The 20,791-nt window shown below is 36.3% G+C and overlaps 2 protein-coding genes across 2 annotated transcripts in view; one reads left to right on the top strand and one right to left on the bottom strand.

Moving 5' to 3' along the window:
* The first annotated feature begins 1,177 nt into the window (after nt 1-1,177).
* Nucleotides 1,178-3,346, top strand: LOC120351924. Its single transcript, XM_039430813.1, has one exon. The coding sequence runs from the start codon at nt 1,304-1,306 to the stop codon at nt 1,472-1,474; it is 171 nt and encodes a 56-aa protein (XP_039286747.1). The 5' UTR covers nt 1,178-1,303; the 3' UTR covers nt 1,475-3,346.
* A 2,139-nt stretch (nt 3,347-5,485) lies between these two features.
* The window catches only part of LOC111049193 (GATOR complex protein WDR24), a 65,891-nt gene continuing 50,585 nt past the window's right edge, over nt 5,486-20,791 (bottom strand). Inside the window, exons 7-11 of the mRNA XM_022335209.2 lie at nt 16,960-17,146; nt 14,866-15,319; nt 9,884-10,161; nt 7,462-7,623; nt 5,486-5,710 (exon numbers count right to left, since the gene is read on the bottom strand). Coding sequence (XP_022190901.1) covers nt 5,582-5,710; nt 7,462-7,623; nt 9,884-10,161; nt 14,866-15,319; nt 16,960-17,146 — 1,210 coding nt within the window. The 3' untranslated portion in view covers nt 5,486-5,581. The remainder of the gene's footprint in view (nt 5,711-7,461; nt 7,624-9,883; nt 10,162-14,865; nt 15,320-16,959; nt 17,147-20,791) is intronic.

The following is a 20,791-nucleotide window of genomic DNA, read 5'->3' as shown; positions in this document are numbered from 1 at the left end:
AATTATCCGCCATTTTTTCCGCCATTTTGAATTCAATTCTATTGAATTTCTTATTGTCAGATCCTCATGTTATAAGGACCTTAAGTTTAAAATTTCAAGTCAATCGGTTGATTAGGAATGGAGTTATCGTGTTCACAGACATACACACACAGACCAACACCCAAAAATCATGTTTTTGGACTCAGGGGACCTTGAAACGTATAGAAAACTTGAAATTAGGGTACCTAAATTTTTTTTGGAAAGCAATACTTTCCTTACCTATGGTAGTAGGGCAAGGAAAGTAAAAACATTCACTTCAGGCGAATCTCGTTCATAGCAATGAGGCAATGTAAAAAGTAATCGGTAAAGTCAATCGATGTCCTAGGAATTAGTCTAAAGAGAATAAAAATATTACATTTATTCATTTGTACAGCTAACAATTATCATTAAAATGATATTGGAAGAGGAAAAACTTAATAGAATGCTGATAAATTTGGTAGAATAAATTTTTATATTGTGTAGGCCTACATTTTATAAATGCTCAACAAACGCAAGGATTTTGTCAACAGAAGAATATAGTTTTGTGTTGAAATTATCTTGTCGACAGCAGCTGGCTGTTAGAAGTTCTGCTGCTTAGAAGTTAGAAGAACAGATGTTCTGCTGCTCTCAAGTGTACAGTATAGTTGATTGTAAATTAATATGGGTTGATAGTATTGGCTAACTTGGAACTCGCTGACTCCATGTTAAACTGCCATTTAAATCAATACTACACCGATCAGAGCAGTTTTGATTCATACGACAGTTTTACATGGAGTCAGCGAGTTCCGAGGTAGCCAATTCTACGAGCAACCAATCCATATCAATATATCGAAGTTTTTATAATAATGACCGTTTATAAAAATTCATATATAGGAAACTATCAATAATTATGAAGAGGTCCACAAAAAACTTATCAAAATCGAATTTTATCAACAAATTTACTCCTTCATAGTAATTACTTGTGCAGGTGAACCCCGGCAGAATCATTGTTCCCAATCTTGTCAGTAGTGCTAATCGTTCTAAAAAGGAACTTGTTTAAGAAGGAATCTGTCTGTACAATTTATTTTTTTCACAGACCTGTTATTTTCTGTTTAGGTAATCGGTGGTTAATTCCGGTCTGGACGAAAACACCGCACCAGCAGCCGCCACTGGACCTGACCGAACTGGAAGACGCGTACGTCGCCCCGCGGCCAGTCTACCACTCGGAAGACATTGACGAGGAGCAGATTGAGCTGAGGAAGCGCGAGAGTGATCTCTAATTAGTTGAAGTTGTGACAACTGCAAAATGTTCCACATCTACTGGCCACCACTCACATTTCTTGCCCTGTTTGTTGCCGTCTGCATCATGGTGATGCTCAAGTACGGGCCCCGCTGGTGCAAGCTCAGGCATGAGGCCAAGCCAGACGAGTACGACTGGAAGGACAAAACTTACGAGCAGAGTCTTTCCTATGCATAATCACATTACCTCTTCCGCACCGTGCCTTAACCTAGAAATCACTCATTCATTCTGTGTTCATGTTCATTGACTTGCAACAACATACATTCAATACTGTATTATCTATATATGTTATAAAACAACATAGATGTGGCATACTAGTTGTCCTATTCCGATGACGACAGTTGTTTACTTTTAGCTTCAAATTTGAGTATTTTGTATTTGAAATATATGTAGTTGGGAGTAGGGGTTGATAGGAATTTGGTGTTATTTTTTATTACAAGATAATCGTCCTGTAATCTGACAATGTAACCGTTTACAGCATAAATTAAGTTTTGAACCTACTTCCTACCATGTTCCCAAACATAGTGTTTGGCGAGGCGAGGCGGAACTACCGTCTAGTCTCTCCACCTATCAAATACATATAATAATTTATAGCAACTAAGAATTATGGAAATCGTAATACTAGAATTATTGTTGACATTGCATCAGGCTGGGCCACTTTGACTCGATGTAATAGATACTTCGTTAATCCAAGCCATCTTTGTTAGTTGAGGCGTGGTAATACTTGTAACAACTACGAGTATATTTTTATAAATTTGAATTTCCAGACTACATTAAATACATTCATAAATCATACCTATGCGTACATCACAGTCATTTGGTGTACAAATATCACACTCTACTACATTTTTTACAATGAATAATAAGTTACTAATTTCAAAACAAAATATTTTTACAGTATGTGCAAATTATTCCTTGAAGAAACTATTATAAAATATCTTGAATTTTAGAGGTACATCAAATACCTATCATTATTATTAATATTATTAGTTTATTCTTGAGCATCTGAATTTTCTTTTATTCCAGTTTATATAAATCTATTAGGTACCAATAAGTTGATTAGTGAAATCTAGTTGTGCAATGATAATATTCAATCCCTATCCACTATTTTCAAGACATAAGTATTAAGCAGTCACAATTAATTAAGTTTAGGTAATACTTATTGGTAACTTCGATATTATGTTACGAAATTCGTATATGTTTTGTATAAACGTAAATGTATTAAATCTTAACATGTTTTGAGCTTGAACATTGTAATGTATAAGGCTACTTTTATGTATCACATGACATGTGTTGACTTTTTACATGTTTCAACAATAGTACATTCATAATTTTATATTTACTTTGAAATTTCCATTGATTTTATATTACTGTAAAGTAAGTGTTCTGTACTCCATATCCTAGTTAGTTGGTACATTTTTTCAATTTTATATCCTCCGAAAATTATTAGAATCATAGTTAGATTGAAATAAAATTAAATTGAGTTGACAAGTAGTTAGCGTCATGTGTCTCAAGTAAAAGTAAGATTAGTCCAAAGTTCCAGATTTAATTTTAAGTAAATCGGGTGTTGCAGTGATGCATGCATACTCCATCACTTTATTAACAAATGATTATTTGATTAATTGTAGTTGAAATACATTATTTTTGCAAAATGGCATTTCCTGGAGAAAGTATATTTATTAATCAGTTGAATAGTGTAATAATGTTGATTATATTTGCACAAAATGAATAATGTAGAAGACTCCTCTACAAAAGTAACAAGATTTGTATTAACTTTGTTTCAATGCAGTATTGGTGATAATGATTGATATTCCGTCCTCTTTTAATATTAATATCGAGATCCCTTAGCTTGAGTTGTTTAGTTAGAATGCTATATTTTTGTATTGAATCTCTCATAGAAATTTATATTTTTCATGAGGATGTATTGTTTTTATGTGTTTCTCATAGAATCGTATGTTTCCACTTTTTATATTTTAACTGTAGTTGATCACAATTATTGTTTTTTTAATCTATAAACACATAATAATTATAGCAACTTTTTCAAATATATATGTTTTATTTAAGTTAATATCCTCTTGCCTTATCCTATTATATTAAGCGAGCAATTTCTGTATATCTGTTTATATTTTTCTATATGGTTATTTATGTTCAACGGATCTTGAAAACGGCTTTAACGATTTTTACGAAATTTGGAATATAGTAGGTTTATGATATCAATATTCGATTGCACTAGGTCTCAACCCTGGGAAAACTTGCTGAAGGACATGAGAAGGATAATTCATCCTTGGAAAAACAGATGATGATTTTGTCGTCTGTCGATAACAGAATATGCGTTTTCCTGTGTGAGATATCAGATGTGTAATCAATTGGCTTACCGTATCTCGCGAGAAATCTAGAAATTTTAATTGACTCGATCAAAATACATCTGATTTGTTATCATAAGGTGCGTACAGACTTTCGCTCTGCTCCGCAATCGAACGTCACTCGAGCAGATCGATTGATGATCGACCGGGGAGCAAGAGTGGAACGCGAGAAGAGCTAACATCTCTCGTAACGTTCATGATCGGAGCGTGTGTCTGTACGCACCTTTACATACTATTCAAAATTAATCCTACAGTTACCATTCCTGCACTGATTACAGAACGCAAAAAATCACTTTTCCGCTCTAGTGCGCAAAGTATCACTTTGCGTATTATCTTGCAGCCATCCCAATCATCTGTTGACATTGTTGGCGTGTATTTTGAAGGCAAATTTGTTCTATCTATATTTTTTCTGATTTTCAAATAAATAAAAATGAGAACTCATTAAATTATACATTTTGAATATTATTAATTATACATTTTCAAATAATATTTTTTTTATTCATAAATTGATTTAGAAATTAAGATTTACTCAAAATTATTTGGATGGATTAATTAAATTTTAAATTTGAATAAATTATCGATTATTAATTTTCAATTTGATTTTAAGTTTAAAAAAAATTAAAGTTGTTGTTAATAATAACAAAATTATATATACAAACATTTGATGGATTTCAGCCATCATTTTACCCATAATCATCCACTTCTCATATTCAATGGTAACTGTAAGAAAAATTTTATGTGAAATACGTGAACAAAGTTCCTCTGCTTCACTCAAAAAACCATTCCGCCCTAGCCTACGGCTCGTGCGTAAACGTTTCTTTCGGTGCAGCAAACTGTGTCACTTTGCGCACTAGTTGCACAAATAACTATTACAGTTCTAAGTGATAGTGAGTGTTATTTTGTTATTCAATTTGGTATGTAAACAATCTAAATTAGAACTTTGATGTTTTCAAATATTTGGACTGAAAATTTCATCTTAATTCGAGTGTATGGAGCATAACCTACTTTTTGGAATATTTATAGTGTATAAATCAAAATTCGGGGAAGAAACAGATTTGGGCTGTGCCTGTTAGTCCTTCCCCAATCATTTTGAAGAATTGAGTTCTGTTTATCAATAAATAAATAACGAGCAAAGCTCGGTGCCCCGATATTTTAGTTGAATAGTGTAATAATGTCGATTATATTTGCACAAAATGACTTCGTAGAAGTTTCCTCTACTTTTATGTATTATTACATGTGTTGAATTTTTACATGTTTCAACAATACAATAAATAATTATTTATTATTGCTTTTCTCAATTGCTTCTCGGTTACAGTCGCTTCCGTAGGGATTGTAGGCGACTTCTGCGAGTGTGACTGTCGAGTGTTTTAATGTGTCTCTTGTCTGTTGAGTTGATGTTGTATGTTTTTTTTAAATCCACTTTTGTACTAGTCCTCAAGGGTATGATTAGTACTGATTCGGTTTTTTTTGTTCATTTCTTTTTTTTCTATAATTTTTCCTCTTCTTTCATTGTAATTTTTCAATACTATTCTTCTTTTCTGTACTCTTACTATGTATAACGAACTATTGTAATTGTGTTGTTATGGATGCAATTTTTGGGAGAAATCCTGTATGCTTCCATTTTTTTCATAAATAAATAAATTATAACCTTTAATACTCAACTATTATATCAGTAACAAGAACTGATTGAAATGGCAGCCGAGCTTTTTCTCATGACTGAACCATCTATAAAAAATATGAATGAGTAGAGAAATTAGTAGTAATTTTTGTGTTCAAAATTAGGTACCTACGATTCTGATATCTGGATTTACATAAAATGAGCAAATTCAATGAAAATAAAACATTTTAATCTTTAAAATACTGTACAAGCATCACAGACCATGATTCAATTTATGACTACTGAAATCGGAAGTATAAGATACTATGTGTATTCACATTGATGCCCACAGCCTGCAGGACATTCGCTGTAGTTCTCCAGCCATTCCTGTATGTGCTTCATGTGACCCCCATGGGCGCATCCTTGGCACCATGAGTACAGGCCTTTCACAACCTGCAACAAACCACTTGTGTTATTTACGTCTTTACACCCATAAAACTCATAAAACGTCTTCACATCTATTCTAAACCCATAAAACTCGACTTGAGCTGAGGAGAATAGGGGATAAACATATCAAATAGGTACACTTTTCAAGGAAATTAATAAAAAATGTATCTCTATTCAAGGAAAATTATAACAAATGCTCAAATTCTGCTTTTGGGATAGAGTCACTCATCTCTTATTTACTCTAATGTTAGTTTCACTAATCTTTCATAAATTAGTAGAATATTGACCAAGTCATCTCAGACGAAGACGATGACTATAATAGGAGGATCCACATTATAATGGCAGCGTAGAAAGATAGGAGAACAGCGTTACCAATTCTCTGCTTTCTATAGAATATAGCTGATACCGGTATATCTGATGTAATATCAACTGAACTTTCTTGTTTAGAATACATACATATCCGTGCCCCGTTCCAGCTAGTACCGGGCCTGTCTGAGTATGAACAATGCCTCTCCATCTTCCTCGGTCGTCCTCAACCATCTGTATCCTCTCTCCTAACCTCCACTTCGTTGACCACTGTGTCTTTTCATCGTCGTCGCAGTCGTCCTCTTGGTCTCCTTTCTTCAATCCTCATCTCTTCCATTTTCTTTGGCAGCCGATCCTCTCACATTCTCTTCACGTGTCCAAACCAGCGTAGTCTCATGCTTTCTATCTTTACCCTTATGCTTTCCATATTCAGTTCTCTTCTTATCTCCTCATTCCTAACTCTGTCTCTAAGTGTATTTCCCTTTATTGCCATGAGGAACCTTATTTCTCTTGCTTGTATTCTACTCCATTATCTTTTAGAATAATAATTGATATTTTAGTTGAAAAAATCCAATAAACATATTTTTTTATATAAAATAAAATAACAACTAGTTTCGAAAGCAGTTGTTATTGTTATTTAATAAAAAAGGTTTTTGAATAAAGGTACTATGGAATTATTTTTCAAATAACAAATCCCTAATGAAATAATACATTATTGGAATTATATTTTATTCGCCAAGAAAATATCTTTTTCAATGATTAATTTACATAATTGAGAATAAACATTTTGTTAATATTAATGATATTTCTACATTGTAAAAAAAACGATCTGGCAACGTTGCAGAGCCAGAGAAGGAGAGAGCTATCTGCTTTGTCGAATGATACATAAGGATGAACAACACCAATTTTAATCAAATACTGACATTACCTGGATACCGTGGACTTCACTATAGCATTCTAGCATAATAGATACTCTGCGAATACCTATTATTTTGAATTATTCTTAATAAAAATAACATTGAGGACAGTCTTGTTCATTCGAGAATGATAAAAGATGAATGGGGCTACGATTGGGAGTGCCTCAGATCTGCGAGTGTCTATTCCAGACAACTGAAACAGGACTTTCTTAATAAAAAGCCGGATCTGAACCTACAAAAAAATAGCCGCCGTAGTTGGTGGACTTATAGGAATCTGTACTAAAAAAAAAATCATTAATCAGCTGTTTGGGAGGGTCTCAGTTCGTCTAGTTCCCGTTTAAAATATTAAAGCCGGCCACGAAATACGGCGGCCATTTTTTTGTAGGCACAGGTCCGGTATATACTATATAGGAGGTCCTGACTGAAACATGTGGGACGTTGTGCTGTTCAGTTTGTACATTCATTTTTAAAATGTAGGTTGAATAGGCTGAATAGTTTGTTCAAAATGATAAATTGAACAGTTTTGTTGAATACCTTATGGCATACACTGCAAACAGCACACTCGACACTGCGACAGCTATCGCACAGCCAGCCACTGCGCAGGAGCGTCTTGTTGCATTTGGTGCAACACAAATTCACCAAAGTCGATTGCTGGTTCAATTGGTAGACCGATGCTATCCATGAAAGTTGAATTACCTGTACACAAACAATTATTATTGTATTCATGTGATCAGATTGGCATTAATACTTATTTATTTTATCATCGAGCATGAATCATGTTCAAGAACTCATCGTGTTTTCCAATTCTCTCCACGACTGGTTGATAATACGAAGAAGCTTCTTGCAAACAATATTCCCTAAATGTCCTCACGACAATCAACCCCCTTGAAAACCTAACCATCGTTATTAAACATAAGCAACAGAGAAAAATGAGGCCCGGTCTCAAGTACACTTGATGAGTTTCCTAGGAACCATGCCTAACACATGTTGAAAATAAGGTGTCTTTTTGTTAGTTTTTAAACCAATCTCTACTTGACAGATCACCACGAGTATGATGTATGAGTAGGATTTCACCATATGAACAATTTTATGAAAACTCTAAACATTTAGTTGAAATATGAATAAAATACAAATAAATTTTATTTCCATTATACAAATAAACAATCTTATCAATAAAATGTACATAATATTCAAAAATACAATATATGAAATTTACTACAAATATAAATAAATTGCATTTTTTCGGAAATTAACCTACTCAACTATGGGAAACCCATGTTCTAGAGCAGGTGTAGTAGTAATACAATTAAATTTAGAGTGGGATGCAAATACATTGGGTAAGTGAGCTCACATATTGTTCGAAACTATGTTTTCTATATTATGTCTTCCAGTTGTTGTGATCCAGTTTTTAACGGCGCATTTAAATCTTCTTGAGTTTTCTATTATCTTGATGTGTACAGGAAGTAAATTGTGGAGGTTTGGTGCTAGGTGGTTGAAGTATCGTTGGTATGTTGCCTTCCTAGCCACGTTCGTGATAAGTAAGCTTCTATTTCTTGTGTTAGGACAGTGGTTTCTGTTTTGAAAGTTTTCTGGGTTCTTGTGCAGTCTGCAAATAATTTCTAGGGAGTAGAGTTGTCTTGCGTCCATCATACCAAACTCATTGTAGAGCTGGTCTGATGGATAACGAGGTGGCTTCTGCTTGATTATTTTAATTATTAGTTTTTGCACTTTTATAAGGGAGTCGAGGTGAACGTAGTTTGTTCCTCCCCATCCTACAATTCCATAGGTAAGCAAAGACTGAACTAAGGAATAGTAGACCATCTTCATGCACTTCTCGTCTATAATTGTTCTCAGCATTTTGAACTTGAATATTATTTTTCTTAACTTCTTGCAGAGGCAATCTATATGATGATCCCAGCGTAGAAAAGAATCTAATAGAATATAACAAAGAAATAGTTATTTATGGCACCTCCAGAGAAAAAATACTTTGGCGAGTTGTTGTTACCCTGATATGCAATTTGAAAGTTGCTGGGTGAAAAATGAGTCGCTGTAAGAAAATAATACCTATATTGACTTGAAACAGGACACTGCAAGGATAGTTCATATCCAACTAAACTATTACACAATCTTCATTTGACGTGTTTAATACAACTCGTCAATCGATAAATTATTTTATTTTGAAAACCGCTGAAGCGCAAGTTACATGTGTATTGGGCTAGGGTAGGCTATCGATTTCCAGTCGATTTTTACTGCTGCTCACCAACTAAGGGCCGGTTTCCGAGCTCGGGATTTAGCCAAGTTCTAGACTTCAAACAGCTGGAGTCAGAAAATTGGCTTTCCGAAACGGAACTTTAGTTGGTGAGCAGCAGTAAAAATCGTCTGGAAATCGATAGCCTACCCTAGCCCAATACACATGTAACTTACGCTTCAGCGGTTTTCAAAATTATGTAGTTGTATCTAAAATACTTCCATTAAGCTATATACCTGAATGTTGAGAACAGATTGGCATAAAAATTCAACATTCAATACGATATAAAGCTTAAATTATTTGTTCTAGCTTCCTATTGTTCTGTCTTTTTTACTTTTTAAATAGTTACAGTTGTTAAAAAGTGTAACTATCGTATTTTACAATTGTCTTGATGAAATAAACATCTATTCTATTCTTGTTACTTTGTCTTATCGTTTGTAATGATTGGGACGTGACCTAGTTTTCCATAGTTTCATTTAGTTTAGTTGTTTGTAATAGGCTCTATTTTTCTTTTCCTTTTGACATGTTTATCATAGTTGTTTGTTCTCACTGCCAGGGCACAAGTTGCCGGTAGTGCCATATTGCAATTGAGAGTATTTATTTTATTAATTTGTATGTAATTACTTTTACGGCAAATGAATGAATTTGAATTTTGAATCATTAATCAAATCTGAAATTGTTTTTCAATTGTGAAAGAGCATTGATTACCTGTGTTGCGACATCCCAGAGCTGATGCCTTGTGAGTATGTCAATGTAGGCGGTGAGCCAGTGCTCCTGAATGGCCTCGTCCAGCACGTGGCTGAGGCTGCGTCGCTTCTCGCCGAGTGCGATGAGCACCGAGGCACACGTCTGCACGTCGCCTGCATTCGCGTGATGCCTCAGCGCCGCACACATCACTCCGGCCGAGTCCCACATTGGCGCACGCGTCACCCAGTTCACAGTCAGCAGCGAACTCGGCGGGTCCTCGATTGTCAGCAACTGCGTTTCTGTGCAAACGATAATCACACATAATTTGCCAATTATTCCGACACTGTTAAGGGTCTGTGAAGCTATAATGAACAAACAAACACTGATAAAATGTTAAAATGTATGTAGCTATAGAGCTGGACAGATTAATCAAATCAAATTTATTTCCTTAATTCGTCAGCAAGTGTGTTTCTGTGTAATCAAAAGAGTTTTGCCAACAACAAACGATAATCACACATTTTTTGCCAATTATTCCGACACTATGGAGTCAGTGAAATTATAACAAACGCTGATAGGTAATTTTGTGACATATGAATAAAGTTGAGCATTCGCTTATACTACAAAAATATTGAGCATATGCTTCATTTTCTATGAAAAAACGTGAGCAAAACCTTTTGCTCATGCTCATCTAACAAATAGTTTGAGCATTTGCTCAAGATTAAAACTTATGCTTAAAATTGTATGAATAAACTAGAGCATTTGCTCAAATTTTGAAGTAAATGCTTCAAATAAGGTGAGTCTAGTCTAGTGCAGCTTTTCACCTTTTGCTTATAATAAAATGGCTCAACTAATTCGTGTGAGGAAGAGGAAACTATACCACAACCAATATTTGATAACTATAAAACTCTTTTTAGATTCAACCATGATATATATCACCATTATTCCTACAAGATACCTATCGGAAGGAGTTCCAACGGGGCAGAGCCCTTGTTGTCATGTTACTTCTATTTTTCCTGCCATCCCAGAATAGGAGATAGGCATTTAAGAAGATGAGAGTGTATACGATTATAAGAAGGCTATTGAGATTATAAGATTATTAAAGAGAAGGCATTTTTTACGCTATTATTTCAAAATCCAGAACTCAACTAACCTAAAACTCAATTCATGGATAGAGATCAGAGCAGACGACCAAACACAAGTGGTGTTTACACTTGCATATTTAGCGCTTACGTGAGTAGCACATTCTATGGGAGTGTCGCAGTTATGATTATGTATTATTAGTTTTAAATGTTCTGAAGGTTGACCGCTTCTATTAGGCGAAAAAGTTATATATTTAGTTTTTATTGTATTTAATGTTAGAATATGACTTTTTAACCACGACTTGACCACTGAGAGACCGCGATTTGCACAGTTGAATGTTTCATCCCAAGTTGAGCCAGAAAAGATTAAAGCAGTGTCATCGGCAAAAGATAGAGCAATACCATTCGGAATGCGTAGTTTCAATAAATCATTCACATAAATCAAAAACATAAGAGGCGATAGTACAGTGCCTTGTGGCAGACCATAATCTTTAATAATCTGGATATCAGTTTCCAAAATTTGGGTTCGATCCTTCAAATAGCTTGCGAATAGTTTTTTTGCTGTCCCCCTTATTCCACTATTTTCCAACTTGTTTAACAAGATAGAATGTGGTATTGTATCGAACGCCTTCGCTAAGTCACAGAATACAGCAAGTGTTTTTTATTACTATTGAAATTTTTGTCGATTATACTTGTCAAATGTAACACAGCATCCTTGGTAGATTTACCTTTTTGGAATCCATACTGGTTGCCCTCAATAAATTTATTTTTTTCAAGAAAATTCAACAGTCTTGCTTTTATAATTTTTTCCATGATTTTAGACAAGTTGCTGAGTAGACTAATAGGTCTATAATTTTGTGGATCATCAAGTTTATTGGATTTAGGAATCGGTTTTATTAAGGCTACTTTAAATTTTCTGGGAAAATATCCTAGTAGAAAGCATCTATTAACTATGAATTCAAGAGGACAAACAATATAGTTTGAAATTTTCTTTAGACATATGCTACTTATGCCATCCGCACCTGGAGAAGAGTTTGGTTTTAGCTCATGACCTTTGATTATATTTTGACGAGAGTGAAGCCTGATTTGGAAAAACAAGTCACTAATTGGAGGAATCCAATATCTACTGAAGAAAGACTTGTAATAACACTAAGGCAACCATATTTCACAGAAATATGAATGAAATGGATTAGAATAGCCTTACTTTTGATTTCAAAGTGCAATAGATGAATGTTCTCTTTTGAATAATCAAATAATACACATTACAGGGGAATACGGGTAAACATTTAATTAATATCCTAGTGAACTAGATGGTGGGAAAATGTAGTAGAACAAGTGCATTATTATGTACAAGAGTAGACCACTATTATGTACATTAGTAGAGCACTCACAAGTTGACGCTCCAAAAAACAAACCAGCTTGTTCCAAAGTTTGATGCCACGTTCCGCTCCGCTCCGCTCTGCGGGTAGACACTTCCAGTGTGTTTTAGCTCATAACATGATATTGTTCACGACGCTCCTCAACGCCACGCCACACTCCGCTCCGCTTTCAGTGTGGTTGTACCCTAAGGTGAAGCTTATTCATATAGAAATGAACAAATGCTTGTGCTTCTACCTAATGCTCTTGAGCAAAACCTTATGCGCCATGCTCATGCTCATGAGCATATGCTCAGTTTTTATTAATAGTCCCAATATGTATTTAGCTGAAGAGGAGGACAGATTAATCAAACCAAATCAAATTTATTTCCTCAAAACTCGATCGTTAGCAATTATTGTGTTTCTGTGCAAGCAAACCAGTTTTGCCAACAACAAATGATAATCACACATTCTTTCCCAATTATTCCGACACTCTATGAAGGGTATGTGAAGCTATAGCAAACAATCGCTGATAGGTGATAAAATGTATGTAGCTAGAGAGCTGGACAGAGTAAGCAAATCGAATCAAATTCATTTCTTCGAAAAATACAACAAAAATATCAGTATTTGAAATTATACCTTGATAATTGAAAACTTAATTCCATTTACAATATAAAACTTGTAGTATAATTGATGGTCCAATGCTTTATTCCTTACAAGAGTTTTAAATACTGGTAATTTTCAATTTTTAACTGAGCTACAGTGAGGTTCACGTTATAATGGCAGTGGAGAAAAGATAAAACACAGTGCCGAACCTCTGTCTTGTCAATGCCTTCTATAGACGGTAGATGATACAGGTTTATTGATGAAATATTAACTGTTCATTCTCGTTTAAAATAATCAATTGTATTTTATTAAGCAAGAAATTATATTTTTCAATAACTTAATAATGAATTTCCATAATTAAGATGAAATATTTTTTTAATTAATTATTGATTCTACATTGTTAAAAGATGATCTGGCAACAGAGCAAAGCGAGAAAGAGATAGTGCTATCCGCTTTGTTGAATGATAGACAAGCATAGCAATACCATTGCTAATCAAACACTGCCATTATGACGTGGACCTCACTATAGCACTTTCTTATTTTCTAGTCTTCCCATAGAAATAGCGAGTCTTGCGTTATGTATTATTAAAATGCACTTTTCAAATGTACTTGTATATATTTTGATGAATAAAGATGTATTCTATTCTATGCTATGCTAGGTTCATTAATTAAATACTAGGTACTATTGTTGAATAATAAAGGGAAAATAATACGATCTAATACAAACGTAGGGTTAGTTCATAAAGTAGGTTAGAAAACCTGTTGGCATATCTTTGATTTTTTTCATTTTGTGGAACAATAATTGATTGCACAGACGCCTGCACACTTACACTATAGTGGCCTATCTTTAGGGCCAAGACACATAAAGCGTTACTCCAGGCGTTTTTGCACTAGCGATGGACGAGTCAGCAGGCAGGAAGCTCTCCAATTGGCCGACTCGTCCGCCGCCAGTGGAAAAACGCCTGGAAAAACGCTTCATGTGGCTTGGTCCTTAGTGCTGTATTGCTTTCAAAAGGACTGTTTTGAATGTGGGACTATTCTATTCCTATTCTTGGATTTTTTGTTGATTACTTTCATGTTGATTTTTTATGGTGTTTTCGCATTTTTATCCATTTTTACACATCATATATGGGTTTCTATCACATATCTATTTTCTATGGTGTTTATATTTATCCTGTTCACTGTGTTTTTTTATCTATTCGTTATTTTTATGCTCGTATTTATGTATATTTAATATATTAATATAATGTTCTTAGTTAAAAATCCATTTTTGTTTCTCTTATATAACTTGAAAATTATGCATTTTACAGACATGACTATTCTATAAGAAATTAAAGCTTACATAATTTCCTACAATATTGATCTCTCAACATTTTCTATATCTCTTTCACTTTTCAAGATATCCGCTCTAAAATATGTGACATTTTTGAAAAATCACATTTTCCTTTAATTTCTTGCTATTTTTGCTCTTATAACTTTTTGAATATCGATGGGAAAAATCCATGCTGATCATGAGCTCATAGAGCAACAATTTCTCTTCAATTCGATGTATACAAAAGTTTACGCACATCCCCACGACTGTTGCAGCAGCTTCAGTGTTGAGTGTGATATCTCCAGTGTTGCATAATTTTCAAGTTATAAACGAGAAACCAAAAAATGGTACCTTTGAACTACCCCCACCCCCTTAGCACAGGGGGTAGGGGTGAGGACTTTTGATATGTTTACCTCACTACCCTAAACAGAACTGCGGGGTCAAAAATTGTCGTCCAAACTTTTCCCTCTATACCCTTTTTTGAGCAATCATTGCCTGGACTATAAAGGTAAAGGCACACTTATTTTGGACGATGTTATTAATATAAATTTTGGAGGGAAATTGAAATGAGTTTTTATAGATTTTATCCTATCCTTCTCACCCTAATAAGTAGCCTACTTGTAAAAATGAATGAATAGACCAATAAATTACCGTCAGATGGTTCAGGAGAATCGTTGTTCAATTGTTCGGGTGGTGGCGAACTGTCCTGAATCTCGTGTCTGAGAGGAAATGCCTCGATGGGGAGGGTCCAGTCATGCGTGATGATGTCGACGCACAGACCCACACTGTTGCCGCGCTCAAAGTCCATGCTCAGCGGATCCATTTCGCCGTCGCCGAAGAAGAAATCGCCCATCGAGTCGGTTCCCGTTTTCAGATCCTCTAACCGCAACTGGCGCTTCGACTTTTTGTTGCCCTCCTCTGAGCTGCCTTCGCCCTCCCTCTCCTCCACACCCACCTTCTTGTCCGACTCTCCGTCTTTGTCGGATTTGTCCTTGAGGGTGCCTCCCCCCTCCCGCTCCCCGTCCCCCTTCGCGCCCATCTGCAGTCCAAAGTCACCGAGACGTGGCGCGTACAGAATTTTGATCATGCGCCAAACCAAACTCACCTGAAGCAATATTCATTATTCACAGACCATGTTTATTAATAGTTTGCCGCAAAAAGAGACCTTCTAAGGTTGGCCACTAACGGTAGAATATGCATGATACACAGAAGTCATTCATTATGTCATCACAGCTGTGATGAAAGGCTCGAGAGGCTTCGAGCAAAATTGTTGGAGGTTAGGTTTTTGTATCTCTAATTTGTTGTTTATTTTTTCATCGCTGCTCTATTTGAGATTAAATCATTTTTCAATCATTATAATCTGTAATTTTCCAATGGTTTATTATTTATTGTTTTAGTTGGACACCCTTACAGACATGTTTATTTAGGCCTACAGTTTGCCGCAAAAAGCTACCATCCAACCATAGTTGAATATCTAGGTGTTCTAAAAGTTGAACCAGAACATAAAAAATGTACCTGGAGTTCAGAAATAACGATTAGAAGAAGTCAAGGCGCACAAAAATAGCACACTGTAAAACAGAGTGTTGGGTTAATTTAATGTCCAGTTTCTATGTTAAAGGCCACATTTTCAAATGAAAAATTACATAATATAACTGGAAAAACTTATTTTCAGATTGGTTTCTACGGGTTTGAAGATTAAATGCCTAGTGAGATCTGACTCCCCAATCAATTATAATTAACGTCTGTAACTCTTATCAAAAGAGCATTAACGTCTTGAATCATTATACTGCTTACTCTTCATGGAATTTCTAAAAAAGTTGAATTTCGATGTTTATGAATTTACAATGTTCAAATTTTTCAACTTATGTACAGGTACAGTCTAGTCTCATGGCAGATGCAGGTATTGCATAATGTAGTAACATTAAGAAACTTCATAGATCAAAAATGTTAAACTGTATCACATTCACACTGATAAATACAAATTCGAATGTACTCATACACAGCCGCAACATGAAATATTTACAGTCAAAATTATAATTAATTGAAAGATCAGTCTTGAAAGTATATATTACAATATAATTTTAATTTACAAATGAGGATAATTTTGCATAAATTCAATTGTGATGCTTCAGGAATTAAAATGAAGTTTATGACAATAATATGAAGATAATTCCAGTTATTCTGGAAATTGGGAATGTTTTTCATGGAATGATCTGCCATAATTGTTTGATATGACACTGTTAATACTTGTAGAGCGTGTACCCAGATACATGTTCGAGAGGCAAATTTGTAGGTAACGTTCAGACCTTCAACGGCATACTTCTGTGATTTTACCGACGAAAATTCTCCTAAGAACACATTTTCAAGTAGCCATTCGCAAGCTGATCCGGAGAACTGTACTTCAATATTCAACAAATGATATCCGATACTTTAAACAAAATTGCAATATTTTCGAGTAGCCTACTGCTAAAATAGGTCCACCCCATTTGCCAACGTATTTTTTTTTAATAAAATAGCTATAAATATGACTCAATGCTTGTGTGACATTCTTATAGCTAACAAGTGCGTACTCATTTCCCTTCTTAATGTAAGGAATGGTTGTATTGATGTCTTTCTCGTAGTAGACTGGATAATTTTTACAAGTTCATTTGACCATAGGATCGCTGTAATTGTGTGAATTAGCTTATACGTTGGATTCTTAAAAATATCAGTTAATTTCTCAAAATAAGAAAGACGATAACTAACCGTTGTTCGCCCCAAGTTTTCAGCGACAGCAGCATTATGATCACAGAGATCGGGCAGCGGACGACCGCTCAGTAAGTACTGTGATGCACATCCCACAAACCAAATGTTTTCCAAGTTCATTTTCTTATTGTACCAATGCATATGACTAGAAGCTTGCACGAATTCATCGCTCGACTGATCCGAACGTCTGCGAAAAAAGTTTGAATACAAATTATAAAAAACAAGTTCAAGACTAGAATGCACATCTATCATTATCACAAAAAAAAACGTTACTTCTGATTACATGCGTTCCGATCAACTAATTAAACAAAAAAAACAGCACAAAACCACACATGACAACAATGAAGCTTCAGTGAAATAGAAATAGTAACAATAATTGTAATTGCCCACTGATAGAACGCTCTGGCAATATAAAGTATTTAGGAATAATAGTAGATGATTCATTGAAATGGAACAAGCACATAACATATACAACTGCCAAAATAAGGAAGCTTATATCAAATCAAATCAAATTTTATTCTCACAATTTACAAATAATACAGTACAGTTACAGTACATTTATATATACCCTTACGTTATGAGAGACTCACATGTAGGCTTAAGCCTGTGTTTGTGAGGCCATGGCGTAATTCGCTGAATTTAAAATCGATAAACTAAATTATGAAAATTGATATTATATTAAACTAAATTGAGAACAATACAGATTAAAAAAAACTATATGAGTGAATGTTGAGAAAGAAAACAAATAATTGGCTGCAGAAACAGCCAGTTATAATTAATGACTAAAAGTTAGTAAAACTAAAAGGTAGATACACTATAGCAAGCAATTAAATACCAAGTTATAAAGAATTTTCCAAACTTAAAATGAAAGATGGTGATGACGATGGACAATCCAATCAAAAACATGTAATACTATAACAGTAAACTACGCTGGCTACAAAAAAATAATAAAAAGCACTATGGGACTTGGATTTCGAAGGACCACAGACAAGATCACAAATTTCCACATTCCCTACCTATATACAGAGAGAAGCTCGCGTTCAGACTCCTCTTGGTCACTTATAATTAACCACTTCTCAACAAGTCGCTTATACTGGCCTGATCTGTAATTTTGAAAAGTTTTAAGATAGTCAGGTATGTTTCTAAGTATTATGTGTGACAGGTACTGAATATTAGTTGTTGAATATGTTTTATTTAATCTTGGAGTCTGTATATTGTTTATATGTGATGCTCTGGTGGGGTATCTATGATCTATTGTATTGTTAAAAATTTGGTTATGGTGAGAGTGCATGTAAATTAAGGCAGATCTCACAAATAGCTGCCTTACATTGAACACTTTAAAGTCCTCATATAATTCTTTAGTGTGACATCTGGGACCTCTCTGCAATGCGACCCTCAAGATAGAATTTTGAGAAACTTTTAAAGGCTCAAGAACAGTTTTATAGCATCCCCACTGCAACATTGATTGTACATATGCAAAATAGACATTCCTAAGCTCCTGTATATTAAGTATATTCTTAAGCCCATGAAACAGAAATATTGCTTTACGAATTTTGCTTTTAATGTATGAAATGTGAGAGGACCAATTCATTCTGTCATCAAATATTACCCCAAGATATTTATATGTGCCTACTCTTTCAATAGATGGACAGTTGCAAAAACCCCCCTGTTGAATATTGCAACAATGTAATACATTGTATTGTATTGTATTGTAATAGATAAATAAATAAATACAATACTATTTGAGCCATCATCTGTCCTATTCCTCAATTTTAAGTCCATAAACTTTGTTTTATTAACATTAAGGGTAATTATATTTTTATCGAACCAATCTTTTAGTTTCTCAAGGTCACTACGAGCCTTATTGTAAACCTCTTCAACATTTCCATCCGACAGCAACAATGCAGTATCGTCAGCAAACATATACAGGCTACCTTGTAATCTTACTCTCGACAGATCATTTATGTACAACAAAAATAGGAGAGGCCCCAATGTGCTTCCTTGAACTACTCCATAACTGATTGTTTCCAGGCTACTATGCACATCATCAATTTGGATAAATTGTTTCCTATTGCTCAGGTATGATTTGAACCAATCATGGGACTCACCGCAAATTCCATATGAATACAACTTGATATGGCGGAAGGTGTGGCTCGTTCATCAATTGGGCTAGTCAGTCGGGTCGAGCGAGGGGTTTGTTACCACTGTCTGAAAAAATGGCTTTTGGTGGCCCTGAAAAAAGGGCCAAGTTTGTTGCTGGTGGCCCTGAAAAGGGACCAAGATTGTTGCTGGTGGCCCTAAAAGGGACCAAGGCAGGCTAGATGTTTAGTAGTCGTCGACTGGCGCGATACCACGCCGCGCGAGGGTCCCGGGCAGGTCCGTCTGGTGCGAGAGCAGGCCGGCAGGGGCTCAAGTCAATGGTTCGCACTCTCCACTCTGGTTTACCCGGGCTACGGAGAGGGCTGACCGGGTGATCTACTAGCCAGAGGTCGTGCCGAATCCCCGCCGGGAGGACCTCCTCGACCACTTCCTCGTTTAGAAGGGGCCTTCAGTCAAACCCCGGGCAGGCAGGGTCGTAGGCTTCCGCTGCACACACTCCGATGTCGGTTCGGCACCCAACCCGCGCGCCAGTTGTTAGGCTGGGGCGCTAAGTCTTGGGGCGCAGTTGGCGCGGCGGTGTACAGCCTCAGCCTCTCCTCCACCTGGCGAAGCCGACGTAGGGCCCTCCTCTTCTGGATTCGGCGGCCGGCTCGGTTCCTCCTAGGCATCGGCTGGGTAGTAGACAAGGAAGACACCTCAGGTTGCGGTTAGTCTCGCCGTGGTTCCCTCATTGGCCTGCTCGCTGCTCTGCTCCTGGTCTCGGTAGTGGTCTCGGCTGGTAGTGGTCTCTGGTAGTGGTCTCTTCTGGCTCTTCAGTGGAAGGCTGCTAGTGAGCAAGTGCTATCGAGGGTAGCTGAGTAGCCCCCTTTTATTCACAGTCCCCGAGTTCACCTGCGCTGCTATTGGCCGGCGGTGCTCGGCCAATAGAAACGCAGGAACGGGTGGCGGCGACTGAGGCGCACCCTGGTGGCGGGTGGGTCAACCACTCATTTGGTTGATGCGTGGCGTGGGGAGCAGAGCAGAGCGGCAGGCTGAAAGGTAGCGAACGCGAGGGAGGTATCAATTCCCCCCCCCCCGTTTGAGGTAGCCACGGCGAGAATTTATTGATTGCAAAAAACAAGATACAATGTTTACAAAATATACAAAAGTGCCATTGGGCGATAATTTTACAGAAGTGAGACCAGAAGGGTCTCCCCCAACAGGTGGGTTGTGGTCAATAATTACAGAAATAAGACCAGAAGGGTCTCCCCCAACAGGTGGGTTGTGGTCAATAATTACAGAAATAAGACCAGAAGGTCTCCCCCAACAGGTGGGTTGTTATTCCAAGAGATGTTGCTGGTCGGTGGTTGGAGCCGGGCGTAGTTGAGTCTCGTACACCTTGATGGTCTCGTTGTCACGGGTGATCCAGTAGACAGCTCCTTGGTTGTGGGCGACCATATATGGTCCCTTCCATCTGGGTGCTAGGCCCGCGTGGAATTTCTGAGCCTTGTTTGAGAGTTGATGATTCCGTGTGAGCACCTGGTCACCGATCTGGTAATGAGGCTGTGTCTCGGCTATCGGGTCTCCCTTCCTATTGAGATAATTTTCTTGGTTCAACACGGCTTCGCGTTGGATTGCGGTTAGCGTGTGTAGACGCTGGTTAATATGGTCTTTGTGCGGTTTGAGTTGATTTTCGGGCCAGTGGCTCCATTCCCCTGGCCGTGGAAGGGTTTGGCCAAACAGGGTTTGACTG

The sequence above is a fragment of the Nilaparvata lugens genome, chromosome 6, assembly GCF_014356525.2.
Source record: "Nilaparvata lugens isolate BPH chromosome 6, ASM1435652v1, whole genome shotgun sequence".
NCBI classification, from domain to species: Eukaryota; Metazoa; Arthropoda; class Insecta; order Hemiptera; family Delphacidae; genus Nilaparvata; species Nilaparvata lugens.
This window is presented reverse-complemented; position numbering and strand designations above follow the sequence as displayed.

Bases quoted from the DNA above. Each gene is read 5' to 3' on its own strand.
- LOC120351924 (XM_039430813.1), top strand. From the start codon at position 1,304: ATGTTCCACATCTACTGGCCACCACTCACATTTCTTGCCCTGTTTGTT.